This window comes from Mus musculus, chromosome 19 (genome assembly GCF_000001635.26).
Source record: "Mus musculus strain C57BL/6J chromosome 19, GRCm38.p6 C57BL/6J".
Taxonomy (NCBI): Eukaryota; Metazoa; Chordata; class Mammalia; order Rodentia; family Muridae; genus Mus; species Mus musculus.
Window position 1 is genome coordinate 9,057,643 of NC_000085.6, and position 24,236 is coordinate 9,081,878.

The window sequence follows — 24,236 nt, forward strand, 5'->3', positions numbered from 1 at the left end:
AGAGAGAGAGAGAGAGAGAGAGAGAGAGAGAGCGAGAGACTGTGTGTGACACAGTATATGTGTGGAGTTCAGAGGTCAAATTCTGGTGTTGTTCCTTATTTTCTACCTTGTTTGAGACAGTCTCCCCCCACACCCCAACTCTACCCCTACTATGCACAGCAGGCTAGCTAGGCTGAGAACTCCCTGGATTCTCTCCTGTCTCCACACTCCATTTCCCTGGAAAAGCACTAGGATTGCAAAACCACACTACTGGGCTGGAGAGATGGCTCAGAGATAAAGAGTACTGGCTGCTCTTGCAGGGACCCAGCTTCTGTTCCTACCACCCACATGATGGCTAATAACCAGCTGTAACTTCAGTTCCTGGGGACCTAATATCCTCTTCTGGCCTCTGTGGGGTCTGTATGAATACACATGGTACACAGACATAATATGGTGCAGGCAAAACACCCCTTTAAAAAGGCTGAAAAAAGTCAACAAAGGTGTCCCACTGTACCAGGCTCTGTGTGGGCTCTGGGGTTTCATATTTTGGTCCTCACATTTGGACCAAGCCCCTTACCCATGAAACTGTCTTCCCAGACCCTCTTGGTGGATTTTGCATAATGGATCTTTAAGCAGAGTGGGTGCCTCTAGAATTTGCAAAGAATGCGGTTTTGGAGCCAAAAGGGTTCATATTATACACCTGCCACTAACTGATCAAGTGGCTGTGAAGCTCTGTAACTGTAAAGCTTAGTTTTGTCTTTTAAAAATGTGGCCACACCCCACACCTCACCAGGACAGTGCTGGAGACTGAGGGAGAGCTGATGGGCTGACCAACCCAGCTACCACCCAGGCCCAGATCCAGGGCTTTGAGTTGGCCCACTCCACCATCTACCCCATCTATGAACTGCTGGCCACTCAGAGGGCCTGGTCCTGCAGATCCAAAGCTGCAGGATCTCCATGACACAGGGCAACAGCAGGATATCCGAGAGGAGATCCAGTATTGGTAGTGTAGCAGAAGCCAGAGGTCTCAGACCAGACCAATGACTCATTGCAATGCACATTTGCAAATAAAGCTGTGTGGGCAAAAGCCTACTCCTGTGTGACACACTGTGTGACACACTGTGTGTGACACACTGCAGCTTCCACAGTGAATTTTTTTTTTTTTAATTTCTTGTTTTCTCTTGGGGTAGTTGGAAGGGATGAGGACAGATATGGAGGGATGGGGGGGAAGAGTGGGATTGGGCTGCATAATGTGAAATTCACAAGGAATCATTAAAAAGTAAAAAAACAAAAAACAAAAAACAAAAGTGGCCGCAGTGACTTGTGCTGGCCACTTATCAGGGTGCAGGGACTTCACAAGCATGCACAACAATTGTCCCAGGTCAAAAGAGTGCTGACTGCGAGGATGAGTGGAGCACCTGCAGTGTGGTTCAGGGATTACTCCCAGAAGTTTCTAGTTCTGTAATATGGATGAAGGAAACTGCTGGCCCGTGGGTGTGGCAGCTGAGTGCTGAGTAACTGTGGCTGTTGGAGATGGGATGAGATGAGAGCCTGGGGTGGGACAGATGGGACGGGAGCAGGGTTCCCAGGTCTAGTGTGTTGCCTTCAGAGGTTGCTGACTTACCGTCTCATGCCTTCTGCTTTATTGTATTTTTTTCTTGTGGGGGCCTGGGATCAACCTCAGGGCCTTGAAATAATCTGAGTTAATGGGCCTCTCCTGGTCTTCAGCCCAAGCTCACATCGAATATGCTCTGTCTTGTTTATATTATTGTTGTTGTTGTTGTTGTTGCTGTTTGAGACAGGGTAGCTCAGACTGGCCTCACACTCACGTCAATCCCACTGCTTCAGCCTCCTGGCACCAGGATCGGAAGCTTATGCTTCCGTGTGTCTGTCTGACTTGTGGTCTGCTTCAGAAGGCAGGAACAAGAGGCCGTTTCAGAACGAGTGTACTTAAAAGTTGAAATGGCCTTCATGTAAAGCCTTCACCTTCAGTTATCCTGCCTTATAAAGTGACTCATTCATTCCCTGGAGGCCTCTGCACAGCCGGGCCTTTACTGAGCCAACTATAGATACGTCAATTGTTGGATGATTGCTCCCATTTTGTCATGGCTTATAACTTGAAGGTGACCTGCATTTCTTTTTTTTAATTTTTAAAATTAAAATATTGATTACACCATTTGCTCCCCTTCCCGTTCTTCCTCCCAGTCCCTCCCATGTCCCTCTCATCTTGTTCAGACTCAAATTCATGGCCTCTTTTGTTTTCTTTTTCAAAAGTTACTTTCAGAAATAAAAAGTTTCAGTTGTAGAAAACTCAAAATGCTTTTGAAGAATTAGTTCTAAAACTCTTAGGCGAGGCCAGGCAGTGGTGGTCCACATCTTTAATCCCAGCCCCTGATGGACTATGGCTTGACTTTAGAGTGCATTCATTTGCTTGCTGGATTTGTCCCTGCTGATGGAGGACAATGAAGCAGCTATGTTCTTTGGAGGGGAGAGAAAGCAACGATGGCTCTCACAACTCCCTTCTCTCCAAGGAGCAGCCAGCTGGAGGCAGGTATTTGCTGTTCTTGTGAAGGGTGGTGACCGTAGTTTTGGGCAGAGGGCAGGCAGCGGAAGTTGGACCCATTTCCAGAGCTCCTGACTCAGTTCCTTGTGGTCTGTTTTCATTTTTTTTTTTTCATCTGAAATGTTGTGAAATCCCAGACTTCAGCCACACCCACGTAAATTCTGAGTATATTTGTGGTACATTCCAACTCTGTGAGGGCTGTGGAGAAGAGTTCTCACCTGCTGGTGCCCCTTCTCCTGACCCTTGTGTGGGGAATTTTAGATGTGCTGGAGTGACTAGCTGCATATGTCTGTGATATGGATTGTCATCTTGACAGGATCTAGAATCACTGAAGTGACAAGCCTCCTCTAAACACATCTGTAAGGGATTACTGCAATTAGTTTAGCTGAAGTAGGAAGACCTGCATTGAGAGTGAGGAGCATCATCCGTAGGATAAGGTCCCTGACTGCATACAAATGTGGAGCACCAGCATTCACTCTTGCTCTGACTGTGGATCCAATGTGGACCAGCTGTCTCAAGCTCCTGTTGCCATGGCTTCCACCATGATGGGCTGTACCCTCAAACTGTGAGCCTGAATAAAGTTTTCTTTCCATAGGTGGCTGTTGCCACATTTTTGTCACAGCAACTGAGCAAGTAACTCATACACCAGCCATCTTGTTTTTTTTTGTTTTGTTTTTGTTTTTGTTTTTGTTTTTCGAGACAGGGTTTCTCTGTATAGCCCTGGTTGTCCTGGAACTCACTTTGTAGACCAGGCTGGCCTCAAACTCAGAAATCCGCTTGCCTCTGCCTCCCAAGTGCTGGGATTAAAGGTGTGCGCCACCGGGCTCGGCAGCCATCTTGTTTTATCCTGGATTGTCCAGGGTTTTAGTACTGCAAGCCAAGTGGTACAGGACAAGCTGTCTTCCTTTCTCAGACATCAGGGTATGTCTGACTTCCTCAGACAGGTAAATAAAGGATCCAGCAGGACACAGGCCTCAGAATCACCCACAGTGTTTCATAAATGTACCCTAGTGAGTCTGATCAAGTGGAACCTGGGGAGAGCCTTGTGCAGAAGGTTAGGCACCACACATTGAGTAACGCTACTGCAAGGGGCTAGAAAGGGAATAGCGTAAGATGACTTACATATTAGGCATGAGGACTGGGCAAAGAACATCATGAGTACCAGTCAAGTTTTTCTCGGCTCCCACGCTCCAGAGTAACTGGGTGCTGACAAAGCTTGGCTTTGTTGAGTACAAAGGATGACTTGGTGTTTTCTGGCTGGGGGCCCATAAGAGGGTGTGCCAATGGCAAGAAGTGAGTGTCCACTCCAGCTTTCTGCCAGGCTACCTTGTTGCAGAACTGATGGCTGTTTACCATGCCCTCCGGTCCCTTTGGTGAAGGGATCAGGAGAGGCCATCTCTAGGGCCTGTTGTAGCTCTGATCTCTGGTATGTGGGGAGGCAGAGGCCACATTCTTACACTTGGTAGGCAGCTGTCAGTTCTGCTGCTTGTGGACAAAGCCCTTTGCTTACTGAGCCAATTGACTGCCTTCCTCAAGGACACTGGGAGATGGAGGAGCTCTTTGGTGACCAGTGAGCTGATGGCAAAGGGCTCCACACCCGCATTCCTGTTACAAAGAGCAGAGGTGCTTCTCAAAGAGCGGATGCTTTGATGGTTCCATGAACCATGTGCACCAGCGCTCTCTCCCTCCTCCCAGAGTTTATCACATTTACAATACTTTATCCTGATCCGGAGCTAGTATAAGACTATTCTGTAGGAATGGCAGTGTGGTGCAAGACATGAGGTTTCTGGGCTCTTGGCATGACATGCCCTCACTGTTCCAAGAGGTGATTCAACTAAGAGTTACATCCAGCTAGCATGAGAGCTTGGGTACAGTGTGACTATTTTTCTTGAAATTTCTTTATTTTTATTTCATGTGTATTGCGTGCATGTCTGTGTGAGGGTGTCAGATTAGAGACAGTGTGAACTGCCATTGAATACTGGAAATTGAATCTGGGTCCTCTCAAAGAACAGCCAGTGCTCTTAACCTCAGAGCCATCTCCGCAGCCCCAAGTGTGACTTTCTACAGACTAGTGCCATGAGTGTCCCAGTTCAGCACAATGGCCAGGAGGACAGGCTCTGGATTGAGATGTTGTCCCTGTTATTTATCTGATGAATAACCTTGGGGGGAAGTAACTAAACTCTCTGAGCCCCACTCTTCCTAATTGCATTTATTTATGATTTATATTTTGACTTTTTGAGACAGGTTTCTTTGAATAGCCCTGGCTGTCCTGGGACCCATTTTGTAGACCAGGCTGACCCCCAACTCAAGGATCCACCTGCCTCTGCCTCCTGAGAGCTGGGATTAAAGGTGTGTGTCACCACCATCACCACCACCACCACCACCACCACCACCACCACCACCACCACCACTACTTAGCAGTTTTCCCAACTTTAAAATGGGGATAATAATGGCCTCTGGGTTAGGAGATTCAGTGAAGAAACTGGAGGGTAGCTCAGAGTTGTTATCACCAGTGACAGAGAGCAGCAGGGGCTAGCGGTGTTAGTGGTGCTGGTGGGCTAGGGCTACCATAATGAAGTACCACAGATGGGTGGGAAATTCACAGAAATGTATTTTTCATACAGGTATGGAATCTGGAAGTTCAAGGTCCAAGTATCAGCAGATCTGGTTTCTCTTGAGGCCTTTTTCCTGGTCAAGTCTTCTTCCTCTTCTACTCTCTCCCCCTCCTTCCTCTCTTCTTCCTCCTTCCCCTCCTTCCCTCAGTCCCTCCTCTTCTTCCTCTTTCTCTTCAGTATGTGTGTGTGTTTCTTAGATAGGGTTTCATGTAATATTTGCTGGCTTAAAACCCGATATGTGGTTGAGGCTGCCCTTGAACTCCTTCCAAGTGCTGGAGATTGCAGCACTATGTTTGGGTCTCCCTCTTCTGTTTCCTTCCCCTCTTCTTCTGTCTGTCTGTCTCTCTGGGTCTTACTATGTAACCTAGGCCCAGTTCTCAAACTCAGACTGATCCCTGCTATAGCCTCCCGACAGCCAGCATTATGGGTATGAGCCACTACTCCTGGTTAATTGTTTGTTTTGAGACAGGGTCTCACTTTGTAGCCCTGTAGGTCTTCAATTTACAGAGATCTATCTAGATGTTTCTGCCCCGAGTACTGGGGTTAAACATTTGTGCCATCAAACGTGGCAATTGTTTGGTTGTTGACCATCTTTTTGTTCATGACTATTCTGAGGGAGCTGAATTTGAAGCTGAAGCTGGAACTCTTTTCAGTTTTTTTTGGGGGGTGGGTGGGTAGGAGGAGTGGGAGGTGCAGGTCTTGCTCTGACTGGCCTCAAACTCATAGCTCTTCTGTCTTGACCTCCTGACTAGAGATGGGCATGTACACCTCTCCCACCTCTTTGGGCTCCTTGGCAGCCCCAGAAGTAGGTCAGAATTTCTCATAGTAGACATACACAGGCTTCTAGGAAGGCAGTGATTCTGTCTGGGTTCAAGTGTTGGTCTTGCTGTTGACTCTGAGTCTCCTGGTTTATTTGTTTATTTTTGTTTGTAGACCAGGCTGGCCCCTCGAACTCAGAGATCCATCTGCCTCTGCCTCCTGAATACTGGGATTAAAGGAGTAAACCTCCACTACCTGCCCCTGGGGTGGGTTTTAAGTTTCTTTTCCTTGAGTTCTTTTCCTGAGTTCTCATGTGCTTGATAATAATGAGTAAATTTTTTGTTGTTTTTATTTGAATCAGGGGTCTTATTATGTAGCTTTTGCCAGCCTAGTACTCAGTATTTGGCACTGGCTGGCCTTGAAGTTCCTGCCTTAGCTGCTCATGCTGGGATGACAGGTGTGCCCCATCATGCCCAGCTATGGCTAGTTCTTATTCTTGCTGTCATTACTGCTCACTCCACCTCCAGGCTTCGAGTGATTCTGAATGTAATATTTCCCCGTAGAGTGAGGATGGCGCCACTGTGGTCAAATAGTCATCAGGGAAGCTGAACCAGGACCATCAGTCATTACACACACAGACACACACACACACACAGACACACACACACACAAGGATACTAATTAAAAGAGCTTTGTGGGTAAAGGTGCTTGCTGAGCAAGCCTGATGACCTAAGTTCAATCCCTGGAAGTCAGCTAAAGGTGTAGAGAACTGGCTCCACACAGTTGTCTTCTGACTATGTGTCCTCCACCCCCAAAGAATAAATAAAAAGAAAACTTCATTAATAGTACAAATGCCCCCATCTTTCTATATGTCGATCATAACAGAGCCCCTTCTGCAGACAGAACAATGGAATAAATCAATTGCGCAGCGTAGTAGGTGGAGCTCTAGGGTTCAGGCTACCCAGTTCCAGCTTTTCTCCCTGGCTAGGTGTCTGAACTTAGCCTCAGCCTCCCTCATGCTGAAAGCAGGGCAACAGAGCCATGAGAATCATAATGTCACATAAAGGTGACATGAGATTACAAAGGGAAAGTGTCCTGGATGAAGGAAGCGCTCAGAAATTCTTAACTATACTATTGTTCTCTTTGGGTTGGGCCTGTGACACATTGAGCATGTTTCATGGGAATATGTGGCTAATTATCCATCAGAGGCCACCTATCCTTGAGATTAGGTTTCTTTTCCTTTTTTGTTACTGGTTTTGCTACTATTACTACTACTACTACTACTACTACTAATTCCAATAAATGATTCTAAGCAATTACCAGCAATAGTCCCATCACTTGGCTGACTGGAAAAGGTGTGAAACAACAGAAGATAAGTGTCTGGGAATGAGGAAGTTTCTGGGAGGGAACGAGGCTAGAACAGCCTCCCTCTGACCCCATATCTTGCCTTAGGCTTATGCCATAAATACCTTATGCTCTTAGCTTCCTTTAAACTGCATTCTTGTTCCAAGGATTGACCTGAAGTTTTGGTAGAAAAGAGATGAGACCCAGACCTGTCCTTGATACAACTAAAACTCCACTAAAAAGTGGTTCTAAGACATTTGCTTTTCTTGGAGTTTCTTCCCCAGCCTTTACTGTGAATTTATGTGTGTGTCCATATTCATGAGGAGGCCAGAGGTCAATGTCTGGTGTCTTCCTTGATCATCCACAATGACTTTTGTTTGGTTTGGTTTGGTTTCTTGAGGCAGGGTTTCTTTGTGTAGCTCTGGCTGTCCTGGGACTCACTCTGTAGACTCTGGAGCGGGGTGGTCAGTAAAGCCTGCCAGTAAGACCAAAGGGCTGGGGTTATGAGCAATGCCACCAGCTTTTATGTGAGTGCTGGGGTTTTAGACTTAGCTTCTTATACTTGTTTGTTTGTTTGTTTGTTTTGTTTTGTTTTGTTTCGAGACAGGGTTTCTCTGTATAGCCCTGGCTGTCCTGGAACTCACTTTGTAGACCAGGCTGGCCTCGAACTCAGAAATCCGAAATCCACCTGCCTCTGCCTCCCAAATGCTGGGATTAAAGGCATGCGCCACCACGCCTGGCTGTTCTTTATACTTGTATGGCAGTCACTTTATCTTCTCAGCCCCTAGGCTGGACAGCCTACCTTTCTTCCTTTTGGGAAAGTGAGGATGTTCTAGGCAGGGAGGCAGCAGTAGCATGCAGAGCATGTCTAGCAAGTTCTGTGTGGCATAGCACAGCTGGAGTGTTTTACAGCAGGCAGGGTATAGTGAGACCTTCCTGTGAGGAGCAGGAAGCCACTGGTGGTTTTCATGTAAGAAAGAGACATGAGTTTGCTTTTGTTTTGATCGACATCCTAACCATCAATCATAACAGCAATTATAGTGATCAATAGAAACCATGATTTTTGTGCTAGGCATTAGCTAAAATGCTTCAACATGACTCATCTTATTTAATCCTACCTTAGAGCTGAGCTAGGAGAGTCCACAGAGCCCATTCACTCAGCAGAAGGGCGGAGACAAGCCAGCTGTCCAAACAGGAAGTTAATGCTGTTAACCGTTCCTCAATCTCCCTAAACCTTGGTGTCTTCATGTCTGATCTTAACTTCATAGATATTTTATTCATGTAAAACACTTGGCACAGTGCCTGGAACACTATAACAACGCAGTAAGGGTTAGTCATTGTGACTTTTGTGGCTGTTTCCCACTTTAGAGTGTCCCCTGGTATGCCAGGTGCTGGGTGGTACCAGTAAAATCGCATGGGTTGGAACCAGTAAACTGGGCTCATAAAGCCGTTCCTGTCACTGTAGGGTGAAGAAGAGGGTGTGCTCTCTGCATCTGCTAGTGCACTCTTTGGTTGCCTTGGTAACCAGTCTAGACACCTGGCTCTCCCAGCAGCTGGTGCTTCTCTAGCTCAGGCCTGGGAAAATCTGTGTTGTTCCACAGTGGTTTCTCTGAGTTCATCCCTTTCTTTCCGCTCTGTGTTTCTGCTGCAGCTTAGTGTGTATGCGTGTATGTATGTGTTTGGGTATGTGGGTATGTGTGTGTGTATTTGGGTATGTGGGTATGTGTTCATCTCACAAACGCCATAGTGGAAGATGAGCTGAAGGGAGCAGAGGCAGCAACTGACTCAAATTCATTAGTGGAGAACTCATGAGCACTGGGAGGGTTACAGATGGAAGTAGAGAGAGATAGATTTTAGGAATGTTTTGGATTTAGAGTTGATAGGCTGTGACAATTTAACACCACAAGGAGAAGTGAAGAAAAAGCTTTCTCTCCCCTAAAAACTCAAACACATCCCTTTGTTTTCTTTTCTGCCTTTGTTCAGAGGAACATATCCACCTGTGTGATGTCTAATCTCACTTCTAGGCTGGTCATTTCTAGTTAATTAGCTTCCCTGTTTTTAAATTAAAATTCTTAAAAAATTTTTTTTTTTTGTTTTGGTCTTATATGTCTGAGTTTTTTTTGCCTGAATTTTGTTTTGTTTGGAAACAAATCTCAGCTTGTAGCTCAGGTGGGCCTGGGTCTCTCAGCAGTCCTTTTGCCTTAGTCTCCTGAGTGCTGGAGTTACAGGTGTGTGCTGCTACCCTCTTTTCTTGGCAGGCAAATTCAGCATTTATACAATAGAAGTCAAAACCGGAATCCAGAATGATTCCCTTCCCCTCTCTGGAAGCTGCTTCTCCTCCTGTGAGCGCCACTGTGGTCCAGGCAGAAACAAAACCGTGATGAACTGTGGGTGCTCCCACCTCCCCACCCGCTCCTCCGTGCTCCTCATCTCCCCACCCGCTCCTCCTGCCCCCTGAGGGCAACACCATTACTACTTTGGAAATCCCCACATGGGGCTTCTGTGCAGCCACCTCCGCTTCTCTTCACAGTTTCTCTGCCTCTCATGCAGGTTCTGCATTTCAACCACAGGGGTCTCCAGGGCTACAAATCTGCCTCTCCACCTTGACTTCCAGCTGCCTGGCACTTTCGGCATGACTACTCACTTTCTGTGCTGTCTAAAGTTCTATCTCAGATCTCAGCTTCCTCAATAGCCCCTATGTAAGTCATTTTCTTTATCTTGGCACCCTTGTACTCCCCTAGATGTAGCTAGTCTTTCCTCCCATGCTCTACCAGGGTTCTCACTGTCTGTCAGGATGCTCTTTCTTGGCTTTGCTTGGCCCACGTCTTTCCAATCTTTAAATCCCAGTTAAGTCTTCCCTGCTAGATCACTACTTACCACCCAAGCAGGTTCCACAACCCCATTTACATGGCTGGCTGCTGAGCCCTAGTGACCTGCATGTTTCTGCCTTGCTGGTGCTGGGATTGCACGGGTCCTGGGGACTGAATTTAGCTATTCTCATTTGCATGGCAAGCACTTTACCTCCACTAAGCTATCTCCTCAGCCTGAGGGTAAAAGTTTTGAACCAAGGTAGGATAGTAGATCTCCATGCTTTGAAGGATCCACAGGGACAATCAGATGATTGTCACTGAGATGGGGCACTTTTCTGAGAAAAGGCAGATGCATTTTACACGGTCTTAACCAACTGTTTCTTTTCATTCAGCCTGTGTCCTGACCTCACGTTCGGTCTCACCTACCCCAGGCTGGCCTGGAATATACTTGATTTGTAGCTGATGATGATCCTGAACTTCTGATCTTTTTGCCTCCACCTCCTATGCTACTATTATGGATGTGAGCCACTATGGCTGATTTACGTGTTGCTGGTGATCGAACCAAAGACTTTGGACATGCCAGGCAAGCATTGCCCTAATGGAGCTACATGCCTGGTCACACAATATGAAGATTTTTATTTATTGTCTTTTTTATAGTGTCTCCCCACTGCAATGTGAACTCTAGAAGAGGGTAACCTGGCAGCCCAGAACAGACATGTCTCTTTAGTCCTTTTTATTGGTGGAACATTGGTGGTAGACATGTTATTCCTAGAGCTAGCTAATCTTTTCCTGCAGGTAAGAAAGGCTTCGTACCTGAGCTTCAATCAGGGACTGTCTAACCCACTGAAATCAAAGAATCACTTTTCCATTTGTAACCCAAAAGGATTCTGCTACCCAAGGAGAAGCAATGGCTTGGGGCTAAGCACTGAACACTGTTTTCCATACACACACAGGGCTGACGGATACAGGGAGATCAGGTGGGGTGGATGCTGAGGAGCAGCCTCTGCATTTGATGCTTAACAGCCCTTTAGCTCTTGAGATGACAGCTTTTATAGAGTTGCTGGGCTTTCCTACTGATGTAAGGGCTTAGGACTTACTGACACTCGGGAGGAGAAGGTAGACTATCAGGAAGTTGGCTGCTGAACCTAAGAGGACAGTGGGACAGTCACTGTGGAGGGACAGTACAGGAGGTGGACATGGGAGGTCTTCTTCATTTGAGGCTGATTTTGAGAGAAGAGGCATCAGGAGAGAGAAGTTAAAGGTTTTTGTTGTGGTGGATTGTGTGAGTGCATGCGCACGTTTGTGTGTGCACACATATGTGTACAGGGGCAATTGCATGTGTGTGTGCATGTAGAGGTCTGAACTCAACCTTGGGTGCTGTTCCTCAGGTACTGTCCACCATGTTGTTGTTTTTTGTTTGTTTGTTTGTTTGTTTGTTTGAGACAGGGTCTCTCACTGGCCTGGGGCTCACAGACTAGTTTAGGCTGGCTGGCTGCTGAGCCCTAGTGACCTGCATGTTTCTGCCTTGCTGGTGCTGGGATTGCACGGGTCCTGGGGACTGAATTTAGCTATTCTCATTTGCATGGCAAGCACTTTACCTCCACTAAGCTATCTCCTCAGCCTGAGGGTAAAAGTTTTGAACCAAGGTAGGATAGTAGATCTCCATGCTTTGAAGGATCCACAGGGACAATCAGATGATTGTCACTGAGATGGGGCACTTTTCTGAGAAAAGGCAGATGCATTTTACAACACTAGGACAGGACATGAAGACGCCCAACTGCCTGCAGATGCGTTTTTCTTTTGTGGGAAAATGGGCTGACGCTGATGTTTTGAGATTGTATTTTTATCCTTGGCTTTTTCTTTATCTTTAACATTCTGACAAGACAGATTCTTCAAAAATATCCCATCTGTGTGGCTATACACTGAGACGTCCAAGCATGGATCCATCCTTGAGTTTTCTTGTTGATGGATGGAGTGGCCACATAGACAGCCATGGGTGTGACTGCCATGAGATGGAATCCAGAGAGTTCAGGTCACTTAGTGTAAAACTCCTAAGCCCTGAAGAGTTAGGTGGGCAGATGGCTTTTGTGTGTGTGTCCCTGAGTTGGCCAAACAACTCAGTTGGGATCCCGGTCTAATGCTTATAAGCTGGGCCTTGTTGACATCCTCCAAGCCTGGGACCTCATCTATACAGCGCCAGGTAGTGGCAGTTTGTCTCCTTCCTCTCCACTACAGTCAAAATGCACTGGCTCCTCACCATATATCGCCCCACCCCCCACCCCCAGGGGAGCCTGACCTTTCAGTGTGCCCCAGCATAAGATAGGGTTTTTTTTTTTGTCACCATTACTACTGGTTCCTTCCTTCTGGCATCCGTCCTCCTCTGTTTGGGGGGAATGATGGCATGAGGCCAGCTAGTAGGACTAGGAGCCAAATCGTCCTCCTCTGTTTATTCACATGGTTTCTATGGATATGACAAAAAAGCAAACAGAAGTTTGGCTAGATATACGTGCTTGATAGCCTGCAACATTTAAAACTAGTGTCTACTTACGTAGGAGGCTAAAGACATAACATTATGTTAAAATGAATAACGGCCCATCCAGGAGGGAAAAAAGGCATTTTAGAAGAAAAAGTTCTCAGCAAGAAGGAACATGCAGACTGCTCTGAGAAATGTGAGCTCCTGTGTCCTCACAGTGGTTTCTCTGTGCTGTGTAGGTGTGAGTTCAGAAGGGACACTTCCTTCTAGGCCACCCTCTTCATCTGGCACCTGGGGTAGGGCTTGGAACGAAGGAGGGCTCTGTGTATGCATGTGGGGCTGCTGGGACAGGTTGATGTTGAACAGGTTTGTTAGGACTCAACAGACTGCTCAAGTCAATAGTGTCTGACTCTGGCTTGGTCCACCCGGACTCTCTCTGCTTTGTGGTCTCTGACATGGGAGTTTATTTGTTCTTATTATTTTTAATAGAATACCTTTCACTTATTCTTGGAAGAATTCCTTCATGTAAACAATGTATCTTGCTTGCATCCATTCCAACTGCCCCCTATCAATCCCCCAGGGGTCAAGACGTACCCCTTTCCCGCTTTGCCTCTCTCTCTTTTTGTGGCCTATAGAGTGCAGTTAGTGCTGCTGGTTGGAATGCGAACTGATCTTGTGCAGTTCCTGCACAGGCAGCTATAGCTGCAGTGAGTCCACGGGTGCAGCGGCCATGTCCCATCTAGATGCCAGTGACTTACAGCACTTCTCTCCAACTTCAAGTTCTTACGTTCTTTCGTCCCCCTTCCAATATGTTCCCTGAGCCTTGTGGGGAGGGGTTAGCAGAGATGACCTATTTAGGGCTGAACACTCAGTACTCACTTAGTCTCAGCTCTTTGACTGTTATGCGTCTTTGCCTTGGCTGCTGCCCACTGTAGAGAGAAGCTTCTCTGGCCAGGGTTGAGGGCAGCACTAATCTATGGGTAAAAATGTAAGTATTTAGTTAGAAGGCAGTTTAGCAGCATGTTCATACTGCAAAGGCCTATCACTATCAGTATCAGGCGCGATGGCAGGGGCCCCTGAAGTGGAATGTTTAGGAATGTGCCTAGACCATTGCTCTTGTATCATCACATCTGTCCACATGGAAATAGTCACCAAACACGGAGTAACGGGAACTTTCTAATTAATGGAGAAGAAGTACTAGATGCGTTTCTGCCCTCAGAGAGTCAGCATCTAGCTGGAGAAAGGAAAGGGAGGCAGTGGAGATAAATGAGAACCCTTGAGGTGATTGGGGCCAGCCCTTCTTGCTGTGCAGACATCCTGGAAGGCAAAAAGTGCTAGGCGGGGTGTGCTGACAGCTAGCCATGCTCAGCCTCTTGGCAACCAGAGCAGGGAGAAAGGAGAATCTGGTATTCATTGTGTGGTTGTTTCTAATTTCCTTCTGCTTTCAAGATCCTCTTCTGAGGCAGAACAATGCCCTGAACAGCTAGGCTTGGCTTTCCTGGCACCTACCCAGACAAAGGGAGGGCCAGGCACCCGAAAGCATACAATGGAGAGTGCTTGCTGTACAGATGGCCTCTGACATCCGTTGAGAGTCACTGGGGACAACTGAGGTGGAGAATAGCTGATGGAACTAGCCCCCACTCCCTCTCATGTATAAATGTTATTTTAAACTTTCCCTAAACCACCAGGGTTCCTATGATGACTCCCGGTGTCTGGAGGAGATTGCAGAGTTACTGGACTCCCTGCAGGACTTGGCCCGGAAACTAAGGGACACTCTATGCCACCATGGCTCTGGAGGCAGGGCAGTGGTGGCTCCTGAGAACAGGCATAGATTGCCCGGCGGCTTCAGCTCAAGGACCAGACCTGGAAGGGTCCTAGGCTGGGTCTGTCATTTCTACAGCCAGGGTCTTTAAGGCCAGTTAGGGGCAGAAGGCCCAGGGCTGTGTCCAAGGAATGGGGTGGAGTTTCCTTTTTCCTTGTTCTCTTTGCACTTAGCCTTTTAGTTGTAGAGTTTAGAACATTTATCAGCCTTTCTGGGTTCACTTTTCATCACCAGATAATAGATTGGTTGCAAAAAATGATAGGGTCATGTGTATAATAACAAGAGGGGCTGGAGGGTGTGTGATGCTGTCTGCAGTCTGTGGGAGTCTGTCAAGAAAGACCGTGTAAGGATGGTGATCAGGAAGACAGAGTGAGGAGTGATGTAGGCCACGGTGGGGCACAGGATAGTCATTTTTAAGATACAACAACATTCAGAGGAGGGGACCTGGACAGATTTCTCAGTGGTTAAGAATTCTGGCTGCTCTTCCAGGGGACCCTGAGTCTCAGCATCCACATGAGATGAATCACAACTACTTGGAACTCTAGCTCCAGGGGATCCAGTGTACTCTTTTTTTGTTTTGTTTTGTTTTTGCTTTGTTTTTTTGAGATGGGGTTTCTCTGTATAGCCCTGGCTGTCTGGGAACTCATTCTGTAGACCAGGCTGGCCTTGAACTCAGAAATCTGCCTGCCTCTGCCTCCCAAGTGCTGGGATTAAAGGTGTGCGCCACCACTGCCTGGCCAGTGTATTCTTCTAGCTTACACACACACACACACACACATTTTTTTAAAGTAAAAGATATGACAATGTGACAATATTTAGATGTATAGCTTATGTTATACAGGAGGCTTAAGCAGAAGGCTCATTCATGAATTCAATGTTAGATAGTGTTATATAGTGAATTCTAAGGATACTTGAGGCTACCCAGTAAGACCATGTCTCTTATATTTTTGGTTGTGAGCCTAGACTTTAATGGCTGAGCCATTTCCCTAGCACAAGGCCATGTCTCAAAAAATTAGATAAAATAGTAAAAGAGGGCTGGTGAGATGGCTCAGCGGTTAAGAGCACTGACAACTCTTCCAGAGGTCATGAGTTCAAATCCCAGCAATCACATGGTGGCTCACAACCATCCATAATGAGAAACAAACAAACAAACAAAACTTATGGGCTAGAGTGAGCAGGGCCAGAGCGAGCAGGGGGTGGGAGGGAGAGGCTGGAGCAAGATGGAGAAGGGAAGGGGGAAAATAATAATAATAATAATAGACGTGGGAAGGTGAGCAGGATTTTTGACATGTATATCACTGAAGTGTGATATTCTTACCATTTGTTTCATATTATCTGGTGTTTATATTGAAGATTTATTTATTTATTTATTTATTTATTTATTTATTTATTTATTATTTATTCTGTTTATTTGTTCATGTATACATGTATGTGTGTGTTCATGTGTCACTGCCCTCATGTGGAAGTTAGAGGAAAACTTTTGGGACTCACTTCTCTCCTACATTTGTCAGTTCTGAAGATCAATGACAGGTTGTCAAGCTTGGTGGCAAGTGCCCTTACCTGCTGGGCCATCTTGCCAGCCCATTTGTTTAGTACGCATCCCAGGCTGGTACAGAACCTGTGACCATCCTGCTTTGGCCTCCCAAGTACTATGGTTACCAGTATGCCCTGCCATGCCCAACTTTCCTGATTAACTTTTAAAACCTTTAAGTTTAATTAAAAGTGATTTTTAGCTGGAGCTGTAACTCAGGTGGTATCGTGCTTCCCTGGCAGGCTTGTAACCCTTAGTGGAGAAAAGGCCAGTGCAGGCATTGATTCCAGGCTGCCTCCCGGATCTCTTGTTCTCTATTGTCTTCAGTGGGGACAGGTGTGGTCAGAGGGCATGGCTATCCTTTTAGTCATGATTACAGGGTTGCACTGAGATGTGACCACAGTATGAGTCATCATGAGATATTCTGGATGCGATCGGCGGTCATCTTTGTCCACTAAAAGAAGCTCAGGCACCGAGATGCAGGCATGGACATTGGCACTCTTGGGCTGGGGGCTTGTCAGATCTTGCTCGCTCTGGTTTCTGGAATGGGAGAAAGTTTTGGAGAGAGAGAGAAGCTGTGGAAAGCAATCCCTGCCCCCCCCCCTCCCGCAAGGGCCTGGAAATCCTGCTGCAAGGCCTGGAATTTCGTCTTCCTGTTTAGCCTGGCTGTTGTTCACCCACATTTTTGGCCCTGACACATCCTCTTCCTCCCCCTCCCAGGATGTCTCCTCATCTGCAAAATGAGGGGGTTGTATTAGATCGTATCTCAGGCCCCTTTACGTTTGAAAAAGTGATGATCCTGCTTCCTAGACACTTCCTCACTTTCCCCGCAGGCCTTTTGATTGACAGAAGAGGAGGGAGAATGTATGTACGTTCTATCTATAGCTCTAGCTCAAAACAGAGTGATCTAGCCCAACAGAGAGTGATCCAGCCCAGGAACTCAGTGGCATTGAGGTTGAAAGACACTGTTTAGAGAAGGAGAGACAGAGGAGGTGGAAGGACTTGAAAGACGGGTGTGTAAATGCTCTATAGGTAGTGGATAAATGGCAGTGAAAGAACAAGAATGAAAGAGGAAGAAGATGGATGTGTGGCCAGTGTTTAAAAGGGAGAGACTAGGAGCTGCTGGCACAGGATGGATGTGTCGGCAATGTGCTTACAGCTTGGGTGAATAGATTTTAAGCTGCTGACCTCAGTATAAACCAGCGCTGAGAAGTGCTACAGTTTGGATGCTGAATGCTCCCTGAGACAAGGTTTACGTGTTTAAGGCTTGTTCCCCAGGGTGCCATTGGGAGGTTATTAGGGGTGTGCCCTTTGAAAAGATCGGGGGACCTCAGCTACTACCTCTTTCTCTGCTTCCTGGCCACGGGGTGAACTGTTCTGCTTCATTCTCCTGTAGTTGTAACTGGCCTGGCAGAAATGAAGCTGTTCTAAGGTATCACTCAATCTAACTCTCAAACTACTGAAATAGTGGGCTCCAAAGAAATGGGAATTTCCTGGAATTCTCTAGATGGGCAGAGGAAAAGGTTCCACCAGCCAGAGCCGGAGCTTGTCTTCCAGAAAGAGATTTCACTCAGTCCTAACAGCTTGTCAGGAAGAGACTAAAACCCAAATAAAGATGGGTTCTTGGTGGGCGGGCTCACAACTTGACAGGAACTGCTTAGCTGTGCTTGTCTTTGGCCCTCTATCTAAACTTTGATCTCACTTTTAGACTCTGAAGATAGGGTTGGAAGCAGAGGTGGCTGGATCTCTCTGTCCTTCCCAGTGTGGCCACATGGAATGATCGCCATTCTCTGCTTTCCACTTTTAATTTGACTCTTTCAATTGGCTTATTGGGGATCGGTGGCTGTACCTGACACAGACAGGCTATGAATCCCAAGTTCTATAACAGCCACCTGGCTTCATCAAAGGCCCAATGGAATGGGGTGTGTCAGATCTTGGATTATCTTCTCCAAAACACATGGTTTCAGATAAGTGTTTCTCCTTATAAAAGAATCATCCTGTTATTTCATTATAGTAACAGAAATCTGACCACACAAAGAGATTGATGGCACACCCTCCCCCAATCTCCTGATTCACTATGAAAGAGCCACACCCTGTGAGGGACCCTTCCTCTGGAATTTTGAAGGGGTGGCTGTTAATGTCACATGACAGTATGAGGATAACACACTGGGTGGTCCAGTGACTCAGGCAATCACTTCCCTATGAGCTCTATCATGAGGCAGTCACGCTTTCTCTTGCTTTTCACTAAAATGACAATCCAGTTGTTATTGCTAGAGTCAGATAAAAGAAGATGAAGAGAAATAAGAACTATATTGTGCCTGTAACTCCAGCTACTCAGGAGGCCTGAGAGACGAGGCTTGAAATTGGAGGCTAGCCCAGGCAACTTAGTGAATGAGACCTTATCTACAAAGGGATGGGGAGGTAGCTCAATGGTAGAGTGCATGAGTAGTGTGTGCAATGCCCTGGGTTCAGTGTCCAGTGGGTGTGAGTGCCTGTACAGGCCAGAAGAAGGTGTTGGAGCTCCCTAACCTGGAGTGACAGGCAGTTGTGAATGGCCTGACTTGGATGCTAGGAGCCCAGTTCAGATCCTCTGAAAGAGCAAGAAGCAGGTTTAGCTTCTGAGCTGGCTCTCCAGCCCTGAATGTGATTTCTTAATGGCTAAGGCTAGAGGTGGCTGCTCTCTTCCTGGCTCCTCACCTTCATCTGCTATTTGGATGTTCTCTAGAACACATTGTTCTCTTCTGGTCTTGGGCTTGTACAGGGCACCCAAAGGACACATACTGACTTCTTACAGCTTCCATTCAGTCTTTACTGAATGGAAACCACACAAGGAGGTACGTCCAAACCCAAACATGACGAACAATAGGAATTTCCAATGCTTTCTACTAGGCGCAGGTTTCTACTGTTTCAAGGTTCTGCTGGGCTGGGGTGGTGAGGAGGCCTTTTCCAGCTCACGTAGACTGAACAGGATGGAAAGATGCGAATAGTGTTTGGAATAATAATAATATAATAAAATATCTCTGTTGTTGTTTTACAGGGCTGTAGCAGTGGCCAGGAAGAAAACTGCCCCCACTGGAGGTTGTTTTTGTGATTGTTCTTTGGAGCATTGTTCTAAAAATGGGAAATCACATCTTGCCATGCCAAAGGAAACAAACACCTGCAGTTAAAGGGATGCCTTCTTTGAGGTGGCTTTTTGGAGCAAACACAGTTGTAGCTACAGCCGCTTCTGGATAGAGGCTGTGGCAGAAGTTTGACGGGCCCTTTCTTTGCTTGCAAGGGATGGGATGTGGGCTTATTTTCGTATCTAGGGTGGGCTTTGGCAGCTGTGGGTATAGGCGACTCTCTTCTTACCTACCCAATAAACTTTTGTCATGCATTGTTTGTTCTGTGATCACCATGATGGGTTTTGCGTACTTATTTGTATTTTGAGATGGTCTCAAAATAATGAAACTCAAGCTGGCTTCAAATTTACAATCCTCCTGCCTCAGTTTAGGGAGTGCCGGGATTATAGGTATGTACCACCACACCCTTTTGGCTCAATAGGGGTCTGTTCTGTTTCCTTCCTTGGCTTGCTCACATTCCTGGGAGGGTTGGTCATCACCATACAACGTTCTTGTCACATTTTCTTCAGTTTTCAGAGGCAGCACATGACAGCTTGTCCACATGACTGAGGAGCCAGGCAGAATTTCCACATGTCTCTCTCTTTTTTTTGTTTCCTCTTTTCTCTCTCTCTCTCTCTCTCTCTCTCTCTCTCTCTCTCTCTCTCTCTCTCTCTCTCTCTCTCCCTCACTCCCTTCTCTTTCTCCTGACTAATCTGAAGCAGGTAGAATAGAACTTCAGCCATCAGTCATTATGTTGCTCTAGACCAACCCATCCTGACACTGGTGGTGCCCTGGAGTACAGTCTGAAATTCTGTACACTGATGGCAGGCATTCAAGGATCTTTAAAAAAAATATCTGGTTAATATTTAACATACATCCACAAAGAAAAAAATAATCAAGGCTCAAAACTTACCAGGCATGTAATGAATACATTTCAGAACGATTTGTAGTTTAGGAAGAACCTGGCTCCGTGACCTGATTTCATCTTCATTAGAAAGAGGAAGGTGGGCCCACAGGGCTTGATGCATGCCAAGCTCTCTGGAATTTTGCTTATACCTAGCTGTCTGCGCTGCGTCTGAATTCCTAAGCATACTGGTTTACATGTTGGGTCATTTTGGGGAGGGGGGCTCCAGTATTCTCTTTGGGGCTACTTGGTTATTGATGTGGTCTTGTCTAAAATCAGAGAGATGGAATAAAAAGAGTCTCAAGCCCTGTAATGGAATTGTTATCTTAATTTTCACATTGGTACAGCTTTAGTGGTAGTTCTCAACCTATGGGTTACAACCCCCTTGGAGGTCACATTAGATAGCCTGCATATCAGATATTTACATTATGATTCATAACAGTAGTAAATTATGGTTATGAAGTAGCAATGGAAACAGTTTTATGGCTGGGGGTGGGGCAGTCACCACAGCATAAGGGTCTGTATTAAGGACCACTGTATTAGGAAGGTGAAGAACCACCACCTTGGAGGCTCAGAGGTTTTGTGCTGTAGACTCGTATGTGGGCTGGGCTTTCCTTTTGTGTGCCTGCCTCTGTTTTTGTTGTTGTTTGTTTGTTTTAAATTTCAGGGTCTTCTATATCTCAGGCCGCCTGGTATTTACAATGTAAGAGAAGATGACCTTGGGCTTCCCCTCCTCCTGTCTCCACCTCCCAAGTGCTGGAATCACAAGGGTGCACAGGGGCTTTATGCAGGCTAGAAGAGTGCTTTACCATCAAGCGGCATCCAGGGCCCCTTAAGTGCCGATACTTGAAGGGATCTTAAGATGATCCAAGTTAGCAAATCAAAATTTAGGATGCCTCATTGAATGGGACCTGTAGGTGCGTTCACCATGAGGTGTTGGTGTGTCTTGAATACATTGAATGGGACCTGTAGGTGCGTTCACCATGAGGTGTTGGTGTGTCTTGAATACATTGAATGGGACCTGTAGGTGAGTTCACCATGAGGTGTTGGTGTGTCTTGAATACATTGAATGGGACCTGTAGGTGCGTTCACCATGAGGTGTTGGTGTGTCTTGAATACTTCGTGGGCAGGGAAAGATGGAAACGGGTTCACCTGGGAATTCTGGGAAGGGCAGTGGATCAGGAGCTGCTTATGCAAAGGGATGGAGGTGTGAATAGGATGAGTTTTGTTCTGGCTTCAGATATTAATATGTAAGTTTCATCGCAACTTACCTAGCTTAACTTGGGACAGTAAGGGGTGTCGGGACCCCAAGCCAAAGGCAGGTGGGGCAGCAGGATCTGAAGCAGAGCAGGAAACAGGGTTGTTCATGAGAGCCCCGCTCCTCTCACAGGAGACTGGGAGCAGGGAAGGACTCTAAGGATCCCCTTAATCCACCTCCCAGCACTGGGATCACAGGCCTGCTGCCACATCATTCATTCATTCATTCATTCATTCATTCATTCTTGTGTGAGTGCTGGGGCCCTGAACTTGGGTTCACATGCTGGTACAGCAAGCACTTTACCCACTGAGCCAGGCCATTCCTTTTTCTTTTTCTTTTTCTTTTTCTTTTCCTTTTTCTTTTTCTTTCCTTTCTGAGGCAGGCCTCAAAATCATAGAAACCTTTCTGCCTCAGTCTCTCAAGTGCTGGGCCACCAAGTCTAGCAGTTCACATCTTGATCTAAAGCCAGTAAGATCTCTGTGTGTGTGTGTAAAGCCATTAACTTTGTGGTAATAAGTTAGACAACTGTAGGAAACAAATTCACAGGTCACTTGCAATAATCCAGGCAACATGCTGAAGGCTTAGTGCAGGCAGTGGACTGAATTCAGGGTTAAACTGGACTCAGAGACTGAAATGGAAACCTAAGGTTAGAAGGCCAGGAGAATTCAGCACCCCACAGTTCTTTCTCCTCCCCTAAGACCTATCTACTCCTCACCCCTATTTCTTTCAGGGTGCCCCTGACCACATTTCTGTCCTACTGTTGACAGAGTATCTGCTTTCCTGATAGGACTCCTCTAGAAGGACTCCCCCACCCCGGGAAGTGCCGCAGTGCGATGATGCTTTGTAGTCTACAGGGTGCTTGCATGCTACCGGCACAGAGCTTCAGGTACTCCGTAAAAGTCTTAGCAAGGCTTGTGTGCTGGGCTGGGCACCTGTTTCCTGGCCAGGGAAATGAATCCAAAGTCTCTAGCTCCAGTTTATCGATTCTGAAGCTGGCTACTGTGCTTGCTTAGTTGAATCTAGCTACCGATGACTCTAGTCTCACATTCTCATAAGCCTGTTGATCTATTCAGTAAGCCCTTGGGAGGACCGTCCCCTAATTACAGGTTTCAGAGTACATTGTTTGCCTGGCCCTCTCATCATCAGTCAAGGCTTCTTTTTATCATCATCTGCTTGAAGCTCTTTGGAGCAACTGATCACGCAGAGGTGAATTACTACCCACAGCTGCCTTGGTATTCACACACAGCAGGCCTGGTGTCAGCTGCAAACGGGAGAGCATCTTATCCCCTTCATCTTGATAAGGCTGAGGAGGACTGGCTTTGGCTTTCCCCTTCCTGCCTTGTGAGTCACAGATTTTTCTGCCAGATTCGCCCTGTCTCACGTGACAAACAGCAGCTTTCCTGATAATCAATGGATCCAGGTTCTAACAGGCTAAGCTCCTGAGCCTGCAAATGGCAGGCAGTCCCTCTGTAGAGACGTTCCAGGCTAAAATTCCTGTGGTTGCAGACGATGCGGGTAGCATAGTTTTAATTTTTTCTTCCTCACCCAGATTCATAGTTTTCTTCACAAAGCCACCAAGAAATATGACCTTTCTCTTCCCCAGGTTCCTCAGAGTTATGAATGTTAAAATTAAGAGTGCTAAATTTCTTTTCTTTCCCTTCCTTGCCTTTTTTCTTTCTCCCTCTCCCTCTCTCCCTCTCTCCCTCTCTCCCTCTCCTTCTCTCCCTTTCCCTTTCCCCTTCCCCTTCCTTCCTTCCTTCCTTCCTTCCTTCCTTCCTTCCTTCCTTCCTTCCTTCCTTCCTCCCTCCCTCCCTCCCTCCCTCCCTTCCTTCCTTCCTTCCTTCCTTCCTTCCTCCATCTCTCCCTTCCTTCCTTTTTTGAGGCAGAAGCATAGTTCACTAAATAGTTCTGGGCTGGCCTGGAACTTGCTACATACCCAAGTTGGCCTCGAATTCACAGCCATCCGTCTGCCTTTGCCTCCCAGATGCCAGGGTTAGAGGTGTGTACCACTATGCTTGGCTATTGAATTTTTAGACAAAGCTGGTCTTGAGTTTGTAGTGATCCGTCTGCCTTTGCCTCTCAAGTGCTGGGATTACAGGTGTGTATCACTAGATGCTGCTTTTAATCTTTTTTATTTTTATTTTTTGACTCAGAAACATTTAAAATATCATCTTCATAGTTTGAGCTTAATACTTTTCAAATTCAGGAAGTGTGTATTTGCCTCCTATGTTTTAGTTTGGCATATTCATAGTGAGGATGGCTGATTATAGAAATAGAAGTATAGATTCTCTGTCTCTCTCTCTCCTGAGATGGTCTCATTCTGTAGTTTTAGCTGACCTAGAACTCAGACTGTCTGCCTTTGAGTGTTAAAGGCAGGCATCACTACACTCAGCCTTTCTTTATTTTTGAAATGTAAACACCACTTTTAGCAAGTGGTTCCTTAAAACAACATCATCAACAACATCCAACTATGCTGGCCTGGGCAGGACCTTGGCCTACTAGCAGGATCAAGATATTAACTTAGCAGGTCAGGGAAAAAAAACCAAAATCCCAATGGCCACTTCCTATTTTTCTCCAATTTCATTTACACTGCACAGATAATTCACCTTTTCTATGGTTGTAGTCAGTTCATTTTTGCATTTGGCCATGCACTCGCGCACGCGCATGCGTAGATTCACCTCGTGCCCAGCAGCTCTCATGGGTGCTCATGGGGCTTCATGTTTGCACAGCGAACAGTTTCCTGATAGCTACGTTTCCTAGTACTCTCTGCATTTGAAGAACCTAAGGTATGTACCTTTCTCTGGGCTAATACACATTCTTGCACATTGCCAAAGCAGATATCTCTAAGGCAGAGATTCACTGCAATATAATTGTATTTCCTTTTATTCCCAGTCATCGGCATTGTGTTTGTGCAAGGTAAATACTTTCTTAGCAGTGAATAAGTCGTTAAAATTCGCAACTTTTTATGACCTTGGACCTTGTCCATTTAAATAATGCTCACCTAGGTGGGTAGTTCGAGGGAGGCCACATATGCACCTTAGACAGAATGACCTGGATGCAGAAGAATCTAGGGCCTT

General features: G+C 46.4%; 1 protein-coding gene across 6 annotated transcripts in view; it reads left to right on the forward strand.

The window, feature by feature from the left end:
• The window catches only part of Ahnak (AHNAK nucleoprotein (desmoyokin)), an 87,652-nt gene extending 68,359 nt beyond the window's left edge, over nt 1-19,293 (forward strand). For 2 of the 6 annotated variants that reach the window (XR_877686.3, XR_877684.3), the window contains one exon: nt 18,934-19,293. Coding sequence is in view for 1 of the 6 variants with exons in the window: in NM_001039959.2 (NP_001035048.1) it covers nt 18,934-18,941 (8 nt within the window). In the remaining 5 variants the exon portion in view is untranslated. Of the gene's footprint in view, nt 1-9,810; nt 9,960-18,933 lie in introns of all 6 variants that reach the window. The other 4 variants (NM_001286518.1, NM_001039959.2, NR_104460.1 and 1 more) reach the window with 3 other exon arrangements.
• Nucleotides 19,294-24,236: the final 4,943 nt, after the last annotated feature.